Here is a 15,952-nt window from a genome sequence, read left to right as displayed (position 1 = left end):
ATGAAAAAACGCCACGCGTCTCGGGACCACATGGGCGTACGACACTTTGGCGTAGTCCAGCGCTTTCCTAAATCATTACTTAACTTTGAAAAATATTTGAAATTTTGAATCAATTCAAGCTTCATATGCTAGTCTTGCACGGACATGAGAAGCTCCCCTAACCTAGTTAAAAGTCTTGGTAGTGCAACAGAGTTAAGGTTTGCAAATATCCTTGTTGACCAAGCTTTGAGAGTTTGAGGACATGTATTAGATGTACTTTTGTGCTAGTTTAATCTTATTTTTAATTAAAAAGACAGAACACCCCAAAAAGGGCGCACAATTGTATTTGTAATGGCATGGGCTAGTAAAGGAGCTACATTACATTACAGCTCATATATCCATTAAGCTATTCAATTGATTAATAACACAAATTGAAGAAAACAAAAAAGATAATTTCTCAAGTCAGCAACTACATTATCCCAACAAAGAAAATTACAATCACCTAAGCAAACCCTTCACTTCAAAAACTAAAAGGGGGTGAAAAGAAAAAAAAAATTAACACAAGCCACACAAGTAAAAACAAAGCGTGCCCTGTCTAATTTCCACTCACTGTACACACTACTGACTCTGTTAGTAGTAGAAGTAAAAAACCTCTCATGGTAAGTAAATTTGGAATCCAAAATCCAAATCCACCAAACCCCACTCACATACTAAAAAAGAATATTAGAAACAGGACAAAACGACGCCGGATAGTGGCCGAATCATCCTAGCAAATCAGACGGCTGGCAGAGCTCTTTCCTCAGCCGCTGCGAGAACAGCCGGCAAGCGTCCATGCAGAGATCAACGGCCGCCGCTAAGGCCACGTACGCCGCTGCGTCCTCCGTGCAGGTCACGTGCTGCACGCTCACCTCCACCGTAGGCTTGCTGCACCTTCTCTCACCCTCCACACGCGCCGACATCACAAACCCTCTGTACAAGCAATACGGCCACAACCCGTACCCGAAGTCCCCACTGCTCTTCGGGCTGCAAGCCGGCGAGTTCGGAACGACCGGAGCTTTATTACCCGACCCGGAATTCGACCCGAGGTCAAGAACGAATTTCCCGCCTTTGTTTAAGCTCAGAGTCGACTCCGCCAGAACAATGCCGCCGGCGCTCATGCCGCCGTTGGTGTCGGGTATGAGTTCGAAACGGTACCCGAGTCCGTCGGCCCCGCCGCGCTCCCTCCATGCCTCGAGGCGGCCCCAGGGCTGCCAGGTGCCGTCTCCGGGTCTGAGGATGAGCCAGCATCCGGGGTTGGAGCGGCTGACCCGGTCGGAACCCGGTGAGGCCACAAAGGGTGTGACCATTGATGCGGCGGCTACCGGCGACCCGGATAGGTCATGGACCGTTATGGACCAGCCTTTGCGTTCCCTGCCGGGTCGCTCTCGCTCGCTTCCGAACGAGCTCAGCCAGCTTCTGGAGCCACTCTGGTCTGAATGCGATGACCTGAAAAAAACGAGGGCAAAATAGGAAATTAGGAGATTAATTGAAGACTGAAACTGAAAAAGTAGGTAAAAGCTATGAAAATGAACCACTCGCTTTAGATCGAGTCCGGTTGAAGATTCAGTCATTTCAGACGCAATTGAAACCCTTATCATTTTCAAAAATTAAAAGCAGCGAAAAAGATGAGCAAATTAATCTATCTACCTGGATCTCTGGGTTCGATCGCCGGTGTTTCGGAAGCTGAATTTGCAGGTGAAGACGGGCTGTCTGATATTACCTTGGATCTGAAACACTTGAGGACTACACTCAGGCTCGCCGTCGAACTGAAACACGAATCTAGGGTCGGGTTCGGCCTTAACATTCAAATGAAACTGAGTAATCTGAGCACCGGCGCCCTTAACGCCTTTGCCGACGGAGACCCATCCGTTGTGGAACACACTAGCCTTAGCCTGGGTTCCCGCCAGACCCAAAGGGACCGAAACCCGGCCCAAAAGCCGCCCGGAGTTAACCCCACAGGTGGTGCCCCTCCGCCCCGTGTAGATTGCGATTTTGAGGCAGAGTTTCCCGGAGAAGATGGACTTAGACGCGACCCGGTCCAGATCCGACTTGCTGAGATGGAAGGTGGCGGCAGTGACTCCGAGGCCGGTATTAGCGTCTAGGGTTTGGGTTTCCGGCGGGAGGCAAGGAACGACGGCGGTTTGGACCGGGAGGTTGTTGAGCTTGATCTTGCAGAAACACGGCGAGGAGGAAGGGTGGACGACGGTGCGGGCCGGTTTCGAAGCGACGGGGATTTTGAGAGCGAGATTGCCCACTGTGACTCGCACAAATGGGCAGGGATCCATTGCTGCTGCGGCCAAAATCGGAATCGAAATCGAAATCGAGAGGAGCTGCTCTGTGATTGGCAATGGGGGAAGATCAGTAGAGGGGAGTGTGAGCAGACATTGTGGTGTGATTTGGAGGGATTGATTTTGGGGGTTCCTTCTTTCTGTTTGTCTAGGTTTTTTGAGTTTGGCTGAAACGAAAAGTGTGGAAAGGGAGGGACTAATATTTAAGAGATTTTAATAGTATTTAATTTTTTGGGGGCTTTTGGGAGACAGCTGGGAACAGGCTGGCGCGAATGCCAGTCGGACCGAGGTTGACGGCGTTTTGAGGTTTGTAGAGTAGGGCGTCGCTAAATGACGACTTTACCCATTTGCCAACTATACCTGATATGGGAGCCGGTAGTCTATTAGCTGATTAGGAAGTCGATGACTGTGAAAAATTGTTTTCTAGTTCAAATCGAGAGTACTTTACCCACTTTTTTTTTGTATCGAGTTGATATTATATCTCAAGTTCTCAACCTATAAAAGATCATTACATATGATCCACCGATATAATGAACAGATTAAAAAAATTTGTGATACTAGTTTACAACGATACATAAGCTCGACGGTTAAACTGCTACATTTATTTGAGAACAAAATAATATGTAAAGTTAAAAATCAGAAACTTAAATTTTCTTCTTACCTTGCAATTAGGGCTAGGAGGTTTGGTGAAGAAAGTATAGGTAGCTTTCAGTGGTGATGGTGTAAGCTCCACAACAATAATCTTCTATGAACGTTATAGTGTTTGGTAAATGAAAGAAAAACAGTTTTTTTTTTTAAATTACAGGTCACTGGCAGTTGCTTTTAGAAGCAACATAAATGTTACTTTTAAAAGCAGCTGTCACTAAAAACACTAGAAATTAATAAATTTTATCTTGGCAGCAGCTTTTAAAACTAGTATTTACCAAATACAAAACTGTTTTAATTCACAGCTGATTATTTTCACAGTACAGCGACATCAGTTTTTTTTTAAAGTCACAAGAATACTAAACTAGCCCTTCTTCTTCACTGCATTTTGTGCTTCACTGAGGACAATAACGCCCTCCAGGTGCTTCCTTAAGTCCCAAAGAGTTTAGTGGGAACTTAAAGTAAACTCAGGGAATGTCACCTTCTTCTGAGGAGCTTCAGCGGATGGTAGTCATTGTAGTAAAGCTAGAATATTCAATTATGTGGACGAGGATCTTAAAATGTCGCTTGGAACGCTTTAGGATTTGTTCCTTAGCCAGTGTTGCAGGGACATGTTCAGTAGCAACATGTGTGTACTCGACCAAAGCATGAGAGTCATGTTGTTCTTTTCCTTCTTCAAAATGCACATTTTTGCTCTTTTTAGCAAACAATGGTTCATCTAGTTCTTCATAGCCGCTAGCCACATATGACACATTCTTAATGATGTTCCAACACTCATAGTCTAGTGGGAAATCAGTCATCTGAACTCATAAGAGCAAGTCCACCCTCTGGATCTTTGTTGGGAAGACCTAGGTCATGGGTGAGACCTGGGTTGTCATGTGGCAGTGATTTTGGGCTACAGTTTCCACTCACGATTTATGTTTCTGGGTCACCACATGATAGTGACTGTTTATAAATTTTATATATTAATAAAATTATAATTAAATAAACAAAATGACATATTGAAATTAAAATATTTATTTCATGATTTAAATTGACAAGCCAAGCCTAAAAAAAAAATAATATACAATTATATAAAAATAACACAAACATAATATAAAACAAAAAAATTATAGGAATTTTTATTATTTTTTAAAGTGGCTAACTCTAGTAACCGTTGGGATTTTTTTAAGTTTACAGTTGTTTTTAGTTTGAAAGGATTGTATAATTGTAAGCCATCGATCTCCTCCTATGATTGCAACAAACGGTCCAGATTAAAAGGACTGTTGAGTTTGAATTACAACCAACATGCATGCCTTGCTTCACGTGGTCGTCGTCAGCCTTGCGTCATGCAAGGACCAGCATTTGGACTGAGCTGGAGAAGGAAGACCTGGGCCTTCATTTTCCTTTGCTTGGGTCATGGGTCTGACCCAGGTCTTAACCAAATGAAGGTTGGGCCATGAATTTTTATTGGTGGACTTGCTTTTTTCTTGCTGGATCTTCCTTTGATGTGGAGGAAGACTTGGGTCAGGCTTTTCCCCTTGAGGTGGACTTGCTCTAAGAAGAGCTCAGTCAGTCATAGGGACCTGATTGATTAGGGAGACACCATCGTAAATATGGAGAATGATAGGAGCTTTTTCATATCTTCAAGGACCTCCTCGTAAAACTTTCTTTTGATTTGATTTGAATTCAAAATTGATTAAGAAGCGATCCTTGGCTCGTTGTTGTACACCGTAGCCTTTCTTCAAGACTCACGTACATACTACAAAGGTATCGTTTGAGGTCATGAAGATCCAACGACAGAGCCAGACTACCAGAGGTCGTGCAAGAAGATGTGGCTCACCTCCATCCACCTTTCAGACGTCGAGGACATCGTTCCCCATGAGCGTAAGAGATTCAACAAACGATGTTGTAACTACATCAATGGGCATGGTGAGTGATTTGGGGAAGAAGGAATTGAAGGATTATAGCAGGTCAAGCCACATATGTGGTTGATGGAAGACTTGGTTTCCTTCGGGTTTGGGAGCGCTGTTGGTGCAAGGCTCTTAGGATCCTTTTTTTTTTTGCCTAAAAGACGTATATTTACGGTAACATGAATAACTGATTATTAGCTCAAGGAAAGATAATATTAATTATATTGTTTTTTATAAGCAAAAATGTTGCTTATAAACATCAACGACTGGTTTAAAATTACAGGTTCATGTGCATCATAGATGTATAAATGTCAGTGAGCCGTGACTTGCTTAGTTAAGTAGATTAATTGACGACTTTAAGGTAATGAGTTTAAAGCGTAATTGGGCTAGGGCTCTTGTTTTGGGCCTTATACCTTCATTTCCCTTTGGGATCTAAGGGTTTTCACCCAAATCTAGTGTTCTAGTCCTTTTAGCTTAGCCTAGACATTTGATTGAAAACTACTCCTGTTTGATTCCTGAGTTATAGTAGTTGTATACCAATTGCAGTCTCTAAGCGGCTATTTCTATCTGCTATAGGGATTTGATAGAGTAATTTAAGTCATTTGTATGTAGGATCAATAATTGAGTTAAATCTGATTGTTTACTACCATAGAACTTTGGTGTAAGCCAATGATATTTTTTTTTGACGTAAAAGTCATACGGTAAATTCATTGATACTCAAACTAAAATGACACGGATATATGCCTTCGTTGCCAAACGTTTGGGCAAGTTAAGGAAGTGGCATGCTAGCACCATTCATTACAAAGATTTCGTTCACTTATTTCTTACAGAAAAGCAAGAAATACTAGAGAAAAACATAGCGTAACAGCTCCTAAAACAGGATTGAACGTAAATAGATAAATCTAAATACTTAGAAATGGGTTAAGAGAAACCCAAGCCCAAACTTTGGCCCAAAATAGCCTCAATTGGACCCTGCCCAAGGCCCAAAACGAAGGTGATGTGCCTGCCTCCACCACAAACTCCCCCTTCAACGTTGCCGAGAGCCACCACCGAGCCTGCTGCCTCCTCGACCACCGTGAAACATCCTAAAATCTGCCATCCACGTCGTCATCATCCCGGGGGACAAATCCACCATCCATGCATGACCGCATGAACCATAACCTACCCCAATCCGATCAGCTTCACCGCCAATGCCAGAAACAAGAGACTTCAGACGACAATCATGCAACACATAACTCAGAGGTGAAGAACAACGATCTGTCCTCCTACACACGCCTACAAGCCCAGATCCCCTCGCTCAAAACCCCGAGCCAAAAGTAACAATTGAAAAATTACTTGGCTGGTCACAGATCTCGTCCATTTCAATTATCTATCTTCTAGCTATGAATAAGTAATGAAATTATCTATTTTAAAAAAAAAATTAATAATTAAATGTTTTTCTTATAAATTTTTCTGATAAAAATTGTCAATAATAAGAGCATAAAGGAATCTCCGCCGCTCTATGCAAAATCTTACTCCTCACACACTCGGGCTCCAAATCTCTGTGCTTCGCACACGTGGACTTACTGCGCACACGATAACTGCATGATCTGGTGGGCCCGACCTATTAAATTAGCACCAATGATATCCATTAGTTTATTTATTCTGATTTTAATAATAATACCAAGTGTTACTAACTTCTGTTAAATCACGAGGTGATGGATCCCTGTTTGGTCACGTGGCTGCCTGCCATGGGATTTGATTTGCTGCCTGTGACTCAGCCCTTGATTGTTTCATTTTGACACGCCATGTCATACTGATGTCATTATTTTAAGGAAAAACTATGGGATTGTCCTTTATTATAATATAAAACTATGGGATTTTTGCATTTAATTCCCTTTTGGATTGTTCTCCATATTGCTGGGCAATACGGAACAGTAATTATTACCTTTGTTTTGGTAATTATTACCTCTCATTACCTTCATGAGAGAGTCTTCGGTGCGATGGCCGTGCCACGTGTCCGTGCGACCGGCCTACGGTCGTGCGACACGTGTTTTTTTTTTTTCTACAGCAGCACACACGTTCTCCTCCGGCGAAGTTGTGTTCTTCTCCGGCGAAGCTTCTTCTTCCTTTCTCTGGAGATTCTTGGCTCGTCGGAACTCCGGGAGCGAATGGAGGGGAAAGGAGAGGGATCCGGAGAGGTGGAGAGGAAGAAGAAGGCGGAGAGAGGAGGGGTAGGGTTTCGGAGGGTGTGGCGGTCACGGAATTTGGGGCTGGAAATGAGGGAGAGCAGCGGAGGAGGATCTGTGTCGTGGTTGGCGATGGTTTCGGCCGGCGAGGGTGAAGAAAAAACAGAAGAAGGTTCGCCGGAGGAGAACGCAGCGGCTGCTGTAGAAAAAAAAAAAAACACGTGTCGCACGACTGTCGGCCGGTCGCACGGACACGTGGCACGGCCGTCACACCGAAGAATTTCTCTACCTTCATTGGAAGCATTTGACAGTTGGTCATTTATCTTGACAGATGGTCATTTGGTAAATTACCACCTCCCATTTTATTATAGTGAAATTCGAGTTTCTTTCTTTAGACCATATTCCAAGTTCCAACAGTCCAACCCGAAGCCCTTCCCTCCCTAATCCATAATGTTCGATATGACATTACCCTAACATTCAAAAGTTAATATTAGAGAGACCTATAAGTTGAGAGGAATATTAATGGAATACAACACTTTTGAATGCTTTGATTACAGACTTGAAAAAAAAAGTGCTTACAACTCAGTAAATCTACATCTTCCTTTTGCTAGAGATTTAGGGGTTAGTGATCTCTTGGCTTTAACACATAGCAGAGAACATACACCTGAATAAGTTTTCACAGGGAAGATCAATGCTCTTTAGGGGCCTAACAAAACAGATTTATCTATTGACGCTGCGACCCTTTAGTTTTTTACTGCTCAACATTTCGATCATTTACAATGTGCCCAATTTGTTTGAAATTTACACAATGACTCCGTCTTGGCCCATGTCAACTAATGTTTAAGTCTATGACAACGAAAAATGTGGGTGGTTTTTTATGTGCTAAATGAGGTTGTACTCCAAACAAAAAATATGTCTATCGAACAAAATTCACATCCTCCAAATGAGTGAGAACCGGTTGTTGACAATTTGGTTGAGCTTCACTATTCCCATTAGGTTGGCCCGGTTCTTGGTCCATGTTCAGATCAACTGGAACATACTTTCTGAACACCTTGGTGACCAAGCAATAGTTGGCAAAGTGTTTCTTGCAGGTAGGGGGTGGACTCAGTCGTAACAGTTTGGTTTGGTTTTTCGCTACTAATTGTAATCTCACTTTAAATTTGATTGACCGATACATCGGTCTAGTGTAGTGTAGTTGTGGTTGATTTCACCTTGTTATTTATTGGCTTGTTAGGAATCAAAGTATCACTATTACACTATTGATTTCACCTTAATTTGTTTACCTAAGTCATCAGCTTAGTTAGTTGATCAAAGTATTACTAGAGTAGCCTTTAGTTTGGTTATTTTTCAATCGGTGCGTCTATTGCCACCCCACAAATCATTTTATTCACCTCACATGTTATTGATTTTTTAAAAGACTAAAATAACCTGATGAAAAATTACAACAAGGGACAATAAGTCGTTAAAAATTACAATTTTTTTTACCTTTTATTTTTTTGGATGAACACATACGTACTTCATAATCATTAACTCAAATTTATCAGATTCGGTCATTTTATGTCTGAAGACGCTAGCATTCAACCTGAATATGAGGTGAACTGTTTGTATTTCTTATTTTTTTCCTCTTTTTGTTTCTTTGTTGACGCTTCCGTCTATCCCTTTACTCATTATTTTTATGCCGATTTTGTATGTAAATTCTTATAGACAACTGTACCGTATTTATAAACAACGCATAGATCAGTTTAAAACACAATTATGGAGTAAGGGAGAAGAGAATGTATGTTGAACAAAGTAGAATTGAGAAAAATTTATTTTTGGGATTGTAAATGGGTGAATAAAATAGAATTGAGAAAAATGATATTTTAGGTATTGTAAATGAGTGAATAAAGTGGTTTGTAGGGTAACAATAGACGCACCATTTTTTAATTTATCAACACTAATCGAAACCTGTCCAAAAAAAAAAAGAGTAAAAAGAAAAGGCCATGAGCCCATGACACTAGCAGTAACCAGTAAAACTAAAAGAAGCAAAGACCCACTATAGATAACGTTACCCACATTATCATCTCCAGAACCAAACGCAAAAACTCGTCTCAAACCCAAAAATGTCAGTCTCCGCTGTGATGTTGGGGCCTCAACTCCTCTCCATGCCCGTCCCTCTCCGCAACCCCTCCGCAAAGGCGTCGTTCGGACTCACCCAGATGGCGCCACCACTCTGCGGTGGTAGTACTGGGTTGGTCATAGAATGCTCGTCCAGGCCGCAGAAGAAGGCGACGGCTCACCACCGCAAGACCCGCCCACGCAAAACGGCTGCTTGGGACGTTAAACGTAAGCCCACCGTGTACGCTCCTCTGCCGCCTCTCCCCGCCGATTGGGTTTTCCTCAATTCTTCTGATGATGCTTCCGCTGCTGACCCTTCTCCTCCGCAAGAACAGGCCACTGTTCAGTAGAAGAGATCGGTACTCACTTTCATTTGTTGTTGTTGTTACGTTTGGTTTTTTAAGCTATAGAGACTTTAAGCTTTGTTATGTAATTGATGCTTGCTTTTGTTACTGATGCTTGCTCTGTTTACGTAAGTATATTGGGTTAAGGTTTCCGTTCATGATTGATGTTTGAAAGCCGGCCAAGTGATTTCATAGGATAGTGTTCTGGCTCTTGGGTAAGTATAGTGATGAAGGAAATGAAAGGTATAGGTTTGCGGGAAGTATAAACATTTTGATGCTAGCCTAGTGGGTTACTGGATATAAGTCATATAACATGTTTCTACTTTCTAGTTTCTACAATGTGCCTTGTTTGATTGTTGGTATGTTGCTCAAACAATGGGAAGCAATCCAGTACACAATGTTTAGGTCCATGTATCTTCTTCATGTTTAATTACAATGCACTTAACATAATCTCATTTCTGCAATTCTGCTTATTAGAGAGGATACATTTCTTGGCAGGGCATGACTCCTTTTGAGTCTTAATAAACACATTTGTTTAGTACTTGAGATAAGTTTAGGACAGACAAATTCTGAGCATGACATGAAAACCAGTTTAGAAATATCTTTGTCAAGTCCGATATAGGAATTTTCAATATCAGTTGAAGTTGTATAGGAATTTTCATGTACTCAGAAAGTTACAGAGATTTTGGCTTTAGGTAGAAAATTTGGTTTAGGTTAGTTGGAGGATATTATTGCAGCCTCATGCCATGTTGAACGATACAGATTCCTGTTGATTAAACCTCAAAACTTCAGCTCACTCGATCATATAGCATGGGTACTCTGTCCCTGTTAATCAAAATGCAAGAGTTTGAGAAGACACTGGATCACAACTATGGACTACACAGAGTTTAGTAGACATTCCGATCTAGCATCAGTGCTGAAGGTCAGGGAAGTTGATGAGCCTGTCCGGATTCTTAAGTTGTTGTGACCGACTTGAGACCTATCACCTTTTGTGACACTTCCTATCCATTCTTTATTCAAAAATGAGAACTCCCTCAACATTCTACCTATTACCCTTTTGTAACACATAATAGTTGAAGTGCTCAACTGTATATATGTGTTTTGCTGATGGCTTGATTCTATCTGCTAAAGCTTCTGTTGAGCGAGCTGTAATGATGAAGAACTGCCTTTGGTATTCAATGGAGGGGGTGCTGAGAATTGGCTTGGTTCTGAGGCAGCATTTATTTTTGATCGATAAAATGTTGCATTTCAATGTTATGAATTGATCTTGGACAGTCTGATAATGGACGGTTAGATCAGACGGGGCACCGGTTCATAAGCATGAGGTTGGGCAAATAAGTAATGCTAGAACAAAATCAAGGTAGGATCTTGGGTAAGGTTGGCATATGCACCCATTGGGTAATACCCGCGGGTAATGTACCCACCCATCTCCAAAATGGGTAAATACCTAATGGGTAAATACCCACTGGGTAGATACCCGGATTAGTTTTTGTGGGTATTTCCATACCCAAACCCATGGGTACCCGATCAATGGGTTGATTCTTGGGAGCCATTCTGCATATCCGGAATCTATGCAGAATGCAAATACTTTGGGCATTAAACCCAAGCTAAAAATCAAGATTCTTGGGAGCCATTCTGCATATCGTGAAATGGTTGATAACAAATATCTGTAAACCCCTGATAATTGTTACTCACTTGTGTGCCTCCTGCATGGGTCAAATTTTTGAAGACATGTGGTAAGAATGGGAGTCACCACCAGAAAATGGAAGTACAGCAAGCATCACTAGGAACATAGGTTTATATAGGCTTGAGAAATTGGGAGCAGGATCCGGAGTTCATCGAGTGGCTTGATCATCAGATGGATCATCATCTTCCCAAAGCATGTAGTCGTTGAACTCATCTTCATCGTCTTCAAACAATGGTCCGTACTTCAGGGTCAGGAGTCTCTCTGGGCGACTGTGGCAAAGTCCGGCTCTTTGCCTTGGAAATCTTTATGGAGACATCCTCATTTGGTGGCATTACAAGATGTACCCCGCAGCTTTTGATACGACGGCGGCCGTGAAAGTAATTGTCCGTGAGAGGAGATTCGATAGCAACTCGAAATGTATAAGGCAGCGGAATGATATCGATAAGTGGCTGCAGCTCAGTGAAGGGGTAGTAGTAATACATGAACGCATGAGAGCTCTCTCTTGTATCAATCTTCCAGGCGAACCCACCACGCCCTAAAGAATGATCGGATGAAAAGCTGATTTGGAAGCTGCACTCATAAGAATGATGATGGGAACGAGATTCTGCCTTCTCAACAGCAACACTGATGACCAGTCCAGTTTTCTCTAATGGCAAATGTGGAAGGACTCCATAGAAAATTCATAAAAGGGAAACCCTTCTGTGAACTCCATTGACATTTAACCACTCTGGAACATCACTGGCTGGAAAAACAACCTGGAATGGGGATTGCATATTGGGAGAGACAAAGGGAGAAGAGAGTGGCCTCGTTGATCAGCAAACTACTTTTCATCGTTTCGACGTCCTGAGCTAGAGTATCACACAGTTTCCGGCAATTTGTCAAGTTCATACGAATATCAGTCATATTTGGCTCTTTTTGTTCCAAGATGTTGGAAATATTTGCAATTCTTTCCAACGAGACACAATCTGTCGCGTCTAATATTCTCATGCTTGGTGGAAGTTCTGGAATTTCTCGCAGCCTCTTGCAACCAACTAATTCAGCAATTCCAATCTGACAAACTTGGTAATTCAAGGAAGACTTTCAAAACTATTTCCGGAGAGAAGTATTCTTTCTAGTTTGGCCACACTATTGAGATTAACAAGGAAATCAGTCTCCCACAAATTGCATCCTGCTGCATTGAACGAGCGTAGCTTTGGAAGCCTTAAACAAACTTAATCATCACTTTCTGGTATAGAGCCATATTCGTCAGCTGCAACGTTTGGATTAGTCGGAAGCAAGTTCATTGTATTAGGAAAGGTAACAAGCTTTGGACAATGTGCAAACCAGAATCTTCATGAAACCATAATCTGCTACGTTTACCAGGTTCTCCAGGTGACTCTTGACGAATTATTTCTTTACCCATTTCTTCCATCAAGTCATGCATCCAAATACAGTTGCACTTATCAATGTTTATGAGCGCCTTTTCTACTAGAACTGTAATGGTAAACTTGGGTTTAATTTCAGAACCCTCCGGTGCTTGCACTACATAGTCTTTCTCTCTACCTTTAAAGAAGCATGCAATGTCCAGGAAAACTTATTTCACCGGATCTTCTAGTGCCTCAAAACAAAGTTTGAGAATTTCCTGAATCTCTTTGTTAGGAACTTTTTTGTAACCGTCTAAAACAACCTGCCATTCATCTATACTTCTACCACGTAGGAGTGACCCTAAAACTGTAAGAGCTAATGGTAAGCCTTGAGCATATTGCACTACACACACTGAAATTCAGGAGTAATTTGCTCAAAACAATTCTCATAATCAACCAATTCTCTATTTGCTAACTGACCATTCCAACTAATGAAGAGTTCACAAGCTTCTTCTAGACATAATTCTTTTACCTTGTATATCAGCTTTACTTGATGAGCATAGAGTAAATGTGTATCTCTTGTTAATAACTCTACTTTTCAAACCGAACCAGTCATGCCCTCCAGCTAATTTGTTCAACTGATTCAATTGATCAACATCATCAATAACTAAGAGTGAACTCAAAAATTCCTTTATCACAGTGATCCCTTCATCAGCATTAGTTACCTTGACATCTTTTCCCCCTGGAATCTTGGAAAGAAGAATATTCTGTAATTTTACTAGACCTCCATATGGTATTGATGCTTCTCTAACATTCGCCAAAAAGCAACCAACTTCAAACTAATGAGCAATTGAATTGTATAATGTATATCGCTTTAGCAATTGTTGTCTTTCCAATTCCACGTGTACTCCATATTCCTACCATGCGGACATCAGAGTTTCCAATATCTAAAAGCTTGAGCACTTCTCGTGCACGAGACTGTATACCAACCTCATGTTCAGCAACATGTAAATAGGTACGTTTATATACATGTGCCGAAATCTCTTCAACGATATCATGAACAAATTTTGATTCTTGCCTATAGTTTTCAATGAGAGCATATGTAATTTAAGTTTACTATTTGCAATCCTACAAATAGATCTTAGTATGCATAAAACAAGAAGATTATATGTTAAACCAGTTAGAGGTGAAAATTAATACCCTTTTGAGAAAGTCCAACCGGATAAGTTTGATGCATGTTTAAGAGCTCCACTCCATCTTAGAACTTTGTTCAGATCATCCTTGAATTTGCACTCATAGAGAGCAAGTGCCTCATCAAAACTACCTCTTTGGTTTCTGACATCTGCAGGTTCCACCTTGGAAAAAGTTGGCAACACCAGTTGATGCCTTGATTCTCTACATTGGAGAATTTTCACAAGTTCTTCCAGGCACCAGTTTGAAGATGCATAATTTTGAGAGAACACCACAACGGCAATCCTGGATCCTTCAATTGCTGTGAGAAGAGATTGTGATATTTACATATTAAAGCTCATCAATCCATAAAGGCTTTGATTCCCTTTTCAGTCAAGTGGTTGTACAACTGAGCTGTGAAATTGTTGCGTGTATCCGTGCCTCTAAAACTCAAAAAGACATCGTATTTCCATGAATGGGAGAAACCAGAGGAAGAGGAAGTGGCTCCTTGAGTGGTCATGATCAGTAATTAAACAGGGTGAGAAAGGTTGCACTTTGTAAAGAGTAGGAAGTAGGATGTTTAAAATGGAATGCAATAAGAATGCAATATGCATTTGACTAAATTGGAAAGATGACAATCATACCCAGTAACCAGCTAGTTCTTGCCGATGAAGTCGAGGGTAGCCGGTGACATATTGCTCATGAAGTCGATGTGTTTATCCTTTTTACATGGGTAATGTCAATCGTCATGATGATATTGCTCATGAAATTACTATACAATGGTGCAAATGAATGGAATTGGTGGCCAATTGGTTAGTCCTTATATTGGGTAATGGCTGGAGGTTAATGCTTAGGGCCAATTACATAGAAGTCCACTTTTAGACATTTTATCCTATAAAAGTCCACCCAAACATTGTATAGTAATTTCATGAGCAATATCATCATGACGATTGACATTACCCATGTAAAAAGGATAAACACATCGACTTCATGAGCAATATGTCCACCCAAACATTTTTACCCACATAAGTCCACCCAAGCTTAAATAAAGGTATTGAAGTTCAACTAAATTACAGATTACCATCCAACCAAAAAAATTAGATTTTCTCTCTTATATTTACAAAAATGCCACTAATGTAAAAAGTCAACAACCACTCTCCTCCCCGGAAAAGTCTCCGGTAGACCTCCGGCGAGGTCTCCGACGGACTCTGGCCGACCTCCGGCGATGTCTCCGGCCAACTTCCGGCGAGATTTTCGACAGTTACGAAAGCTACTACCGCCAGCAAGAAAAGATACTACCGTCAGCAAGAAAAGCTACTATCCCTAACTAGAAAAGCTACTACCACCGACTACAAAAGCTACTACCTCTAGCAACAAAAATTATTATCCTTAACTATAAAAACTACTACAACCAACAACAAAAGCTACTACCACTTACTACAAAAGCTACTACCGCCACTAACAAAAGCTACTACTGCTAGCAACAAAAACTACTGCTAGCAACAAAAACTACTATTGCCGCCGCAAACAAAAGTTACTACTAACAACAAAAGCTACTACAACCGGCAACAATAGCTACTATCCCTACCTACAAAAGCTACTACAACTAACAACAAAAGCTCCTATTGCAACAAACAAAAACTACTACCAAACAGAACAAAAGCTACTATGAAGCAGAACAAAAACTACTATTACTGACAACAAAAACTACTATTATCGACAACAAAAACTACTACCAAACAGAACAAAAGCTACTATGAAGCAGAACAAAAACTATTATTACTGACAACAAAAGCTACTACCGCAGGCAACAAAAACTATTACCGTAGGCAACAAAAGCTATGAAACAGAACAAAAGCTACTGTTACCAGCAACAAAAGCAACTCCCTTACAGATTGATCATCCAAGATTGAAGCCCCAATTTCCCACACACACTCTAAAACCAAAAAATAATGAAACACCTTCAATTCCATATTGGACGTCGCCGACTACGGTGCCGAGCTCAATCTCTGTTGATGAATCGGCGTTAAATCCCTATCTCATCAGTTGAAGCTCCATCTCGAGCTCAATTATGCATGCTTGATTGTCTATGAGCTGCGTCTTCAACCTCTTCACCTCGCATGGCAGAAGAATGAAATCTGCTATGACTTGCAGTTGAACGGATGGTCTCACGGTTCGGATTTGAAGATTCGAGACTGATCTATAATGGTGCGTCTCTGTTCGACTCGCCTCCGGCTGAGAACATTGCCGGAAATTGAATCGTCAAGAGAAATTGACGACGAACTTCGATCTGACCTTCG

At 41.3% G+C, this 15,952-nt stretch overlaps 2 protein-coding genes across 2 annotated transcripts; one reads left to right on the top strand and one right to left on the bottom strand.

Moving 5' to 3' along the window:
• Nucleotides 1-435: 435 nt before the first annotated feature.
• Nucleotides 436-2,466, bottom strand: LOC101308766. The gene is made up of 2 exons (XM_004299802.1): nucleotides 1,666-2,466; nucleotides 436-1,464 (listed from the first exon to the last, which is right to left on the bottom strand). Exons 1-2 carry the CDS (start codon nucleotides 2,301-2,303, stop codon nucleotides 741-743), a joined length of 1,362 nt encoding a protein of 453 aa, XP_004299850.1. The 5' UTR covers nucleotides 2,304-2,466; the 3' UTR covers nucleotides 436-740.
• A 6,647-nt stretch (nucleotides 2,467-9,113) lies between these two features.
• Nucleotides 9,114-9,458, top strand: LOC101292130 (50S ribosomal protein 6, chloroplastic-like). Its single transcript, XM_004301398.1, has one exon. The coding sequence runs from the start codon at nucleotides 9,114-9,116 to the stop codon at nucleotides 9,456-9,458; it is 345 nt and encodes a 114-aa protein (XP_004301446.1).
• Nucleotides 9,459-15,952: the final 6,494 nt, after the last annotated feature.

Source organism: Fragaria vesca, linkage group LG5, assembly GCF_000184155.1.
Source record: "Fragaria vesca subsp. vesca linkage group LG5, FraVesHawaii_1.0, whole genome shotgun sequence".
NCBI classification, from domain to species: Eukaryota; Viridiplantae; Streptophyta; class Magnoliopsida; order Rosales; family Rosaceae; genus Fragaria; species Fragaria vesca.
The sequence above is the reverse complement of the archived record's forward strand: the minus strand, read 5'-3'. Positions and strand labels throughout refer to the sequence as shown.

What these genes read in the sequence shown, in the direction of transcription:
- LOC101292130 (XM_004301398.1), top strand. Translation starts at nt 9,114, where the DNA reads ATGTCAGTCTCCGCTGTGATGTTGGGGCCTCAACTCCTCTCCATGCCC.
- LOC101308766 (XM_004299802.1), bottom strand. Translation starts at nt 2,303, where the DNA reads ATGGATCCCTGCCCATTTGTGCGAGTCACAGTGGGCAATCTCGCTCTC. An exon ending in GATCGAACCCAGAGATCCAG is followed by an intron (nt 1,465 to 1,665) that starts GTAGATAGATTA and finishes CGTTTTTTTCAG; the next exon opens with GTCATCGCATTCAGACCAGA.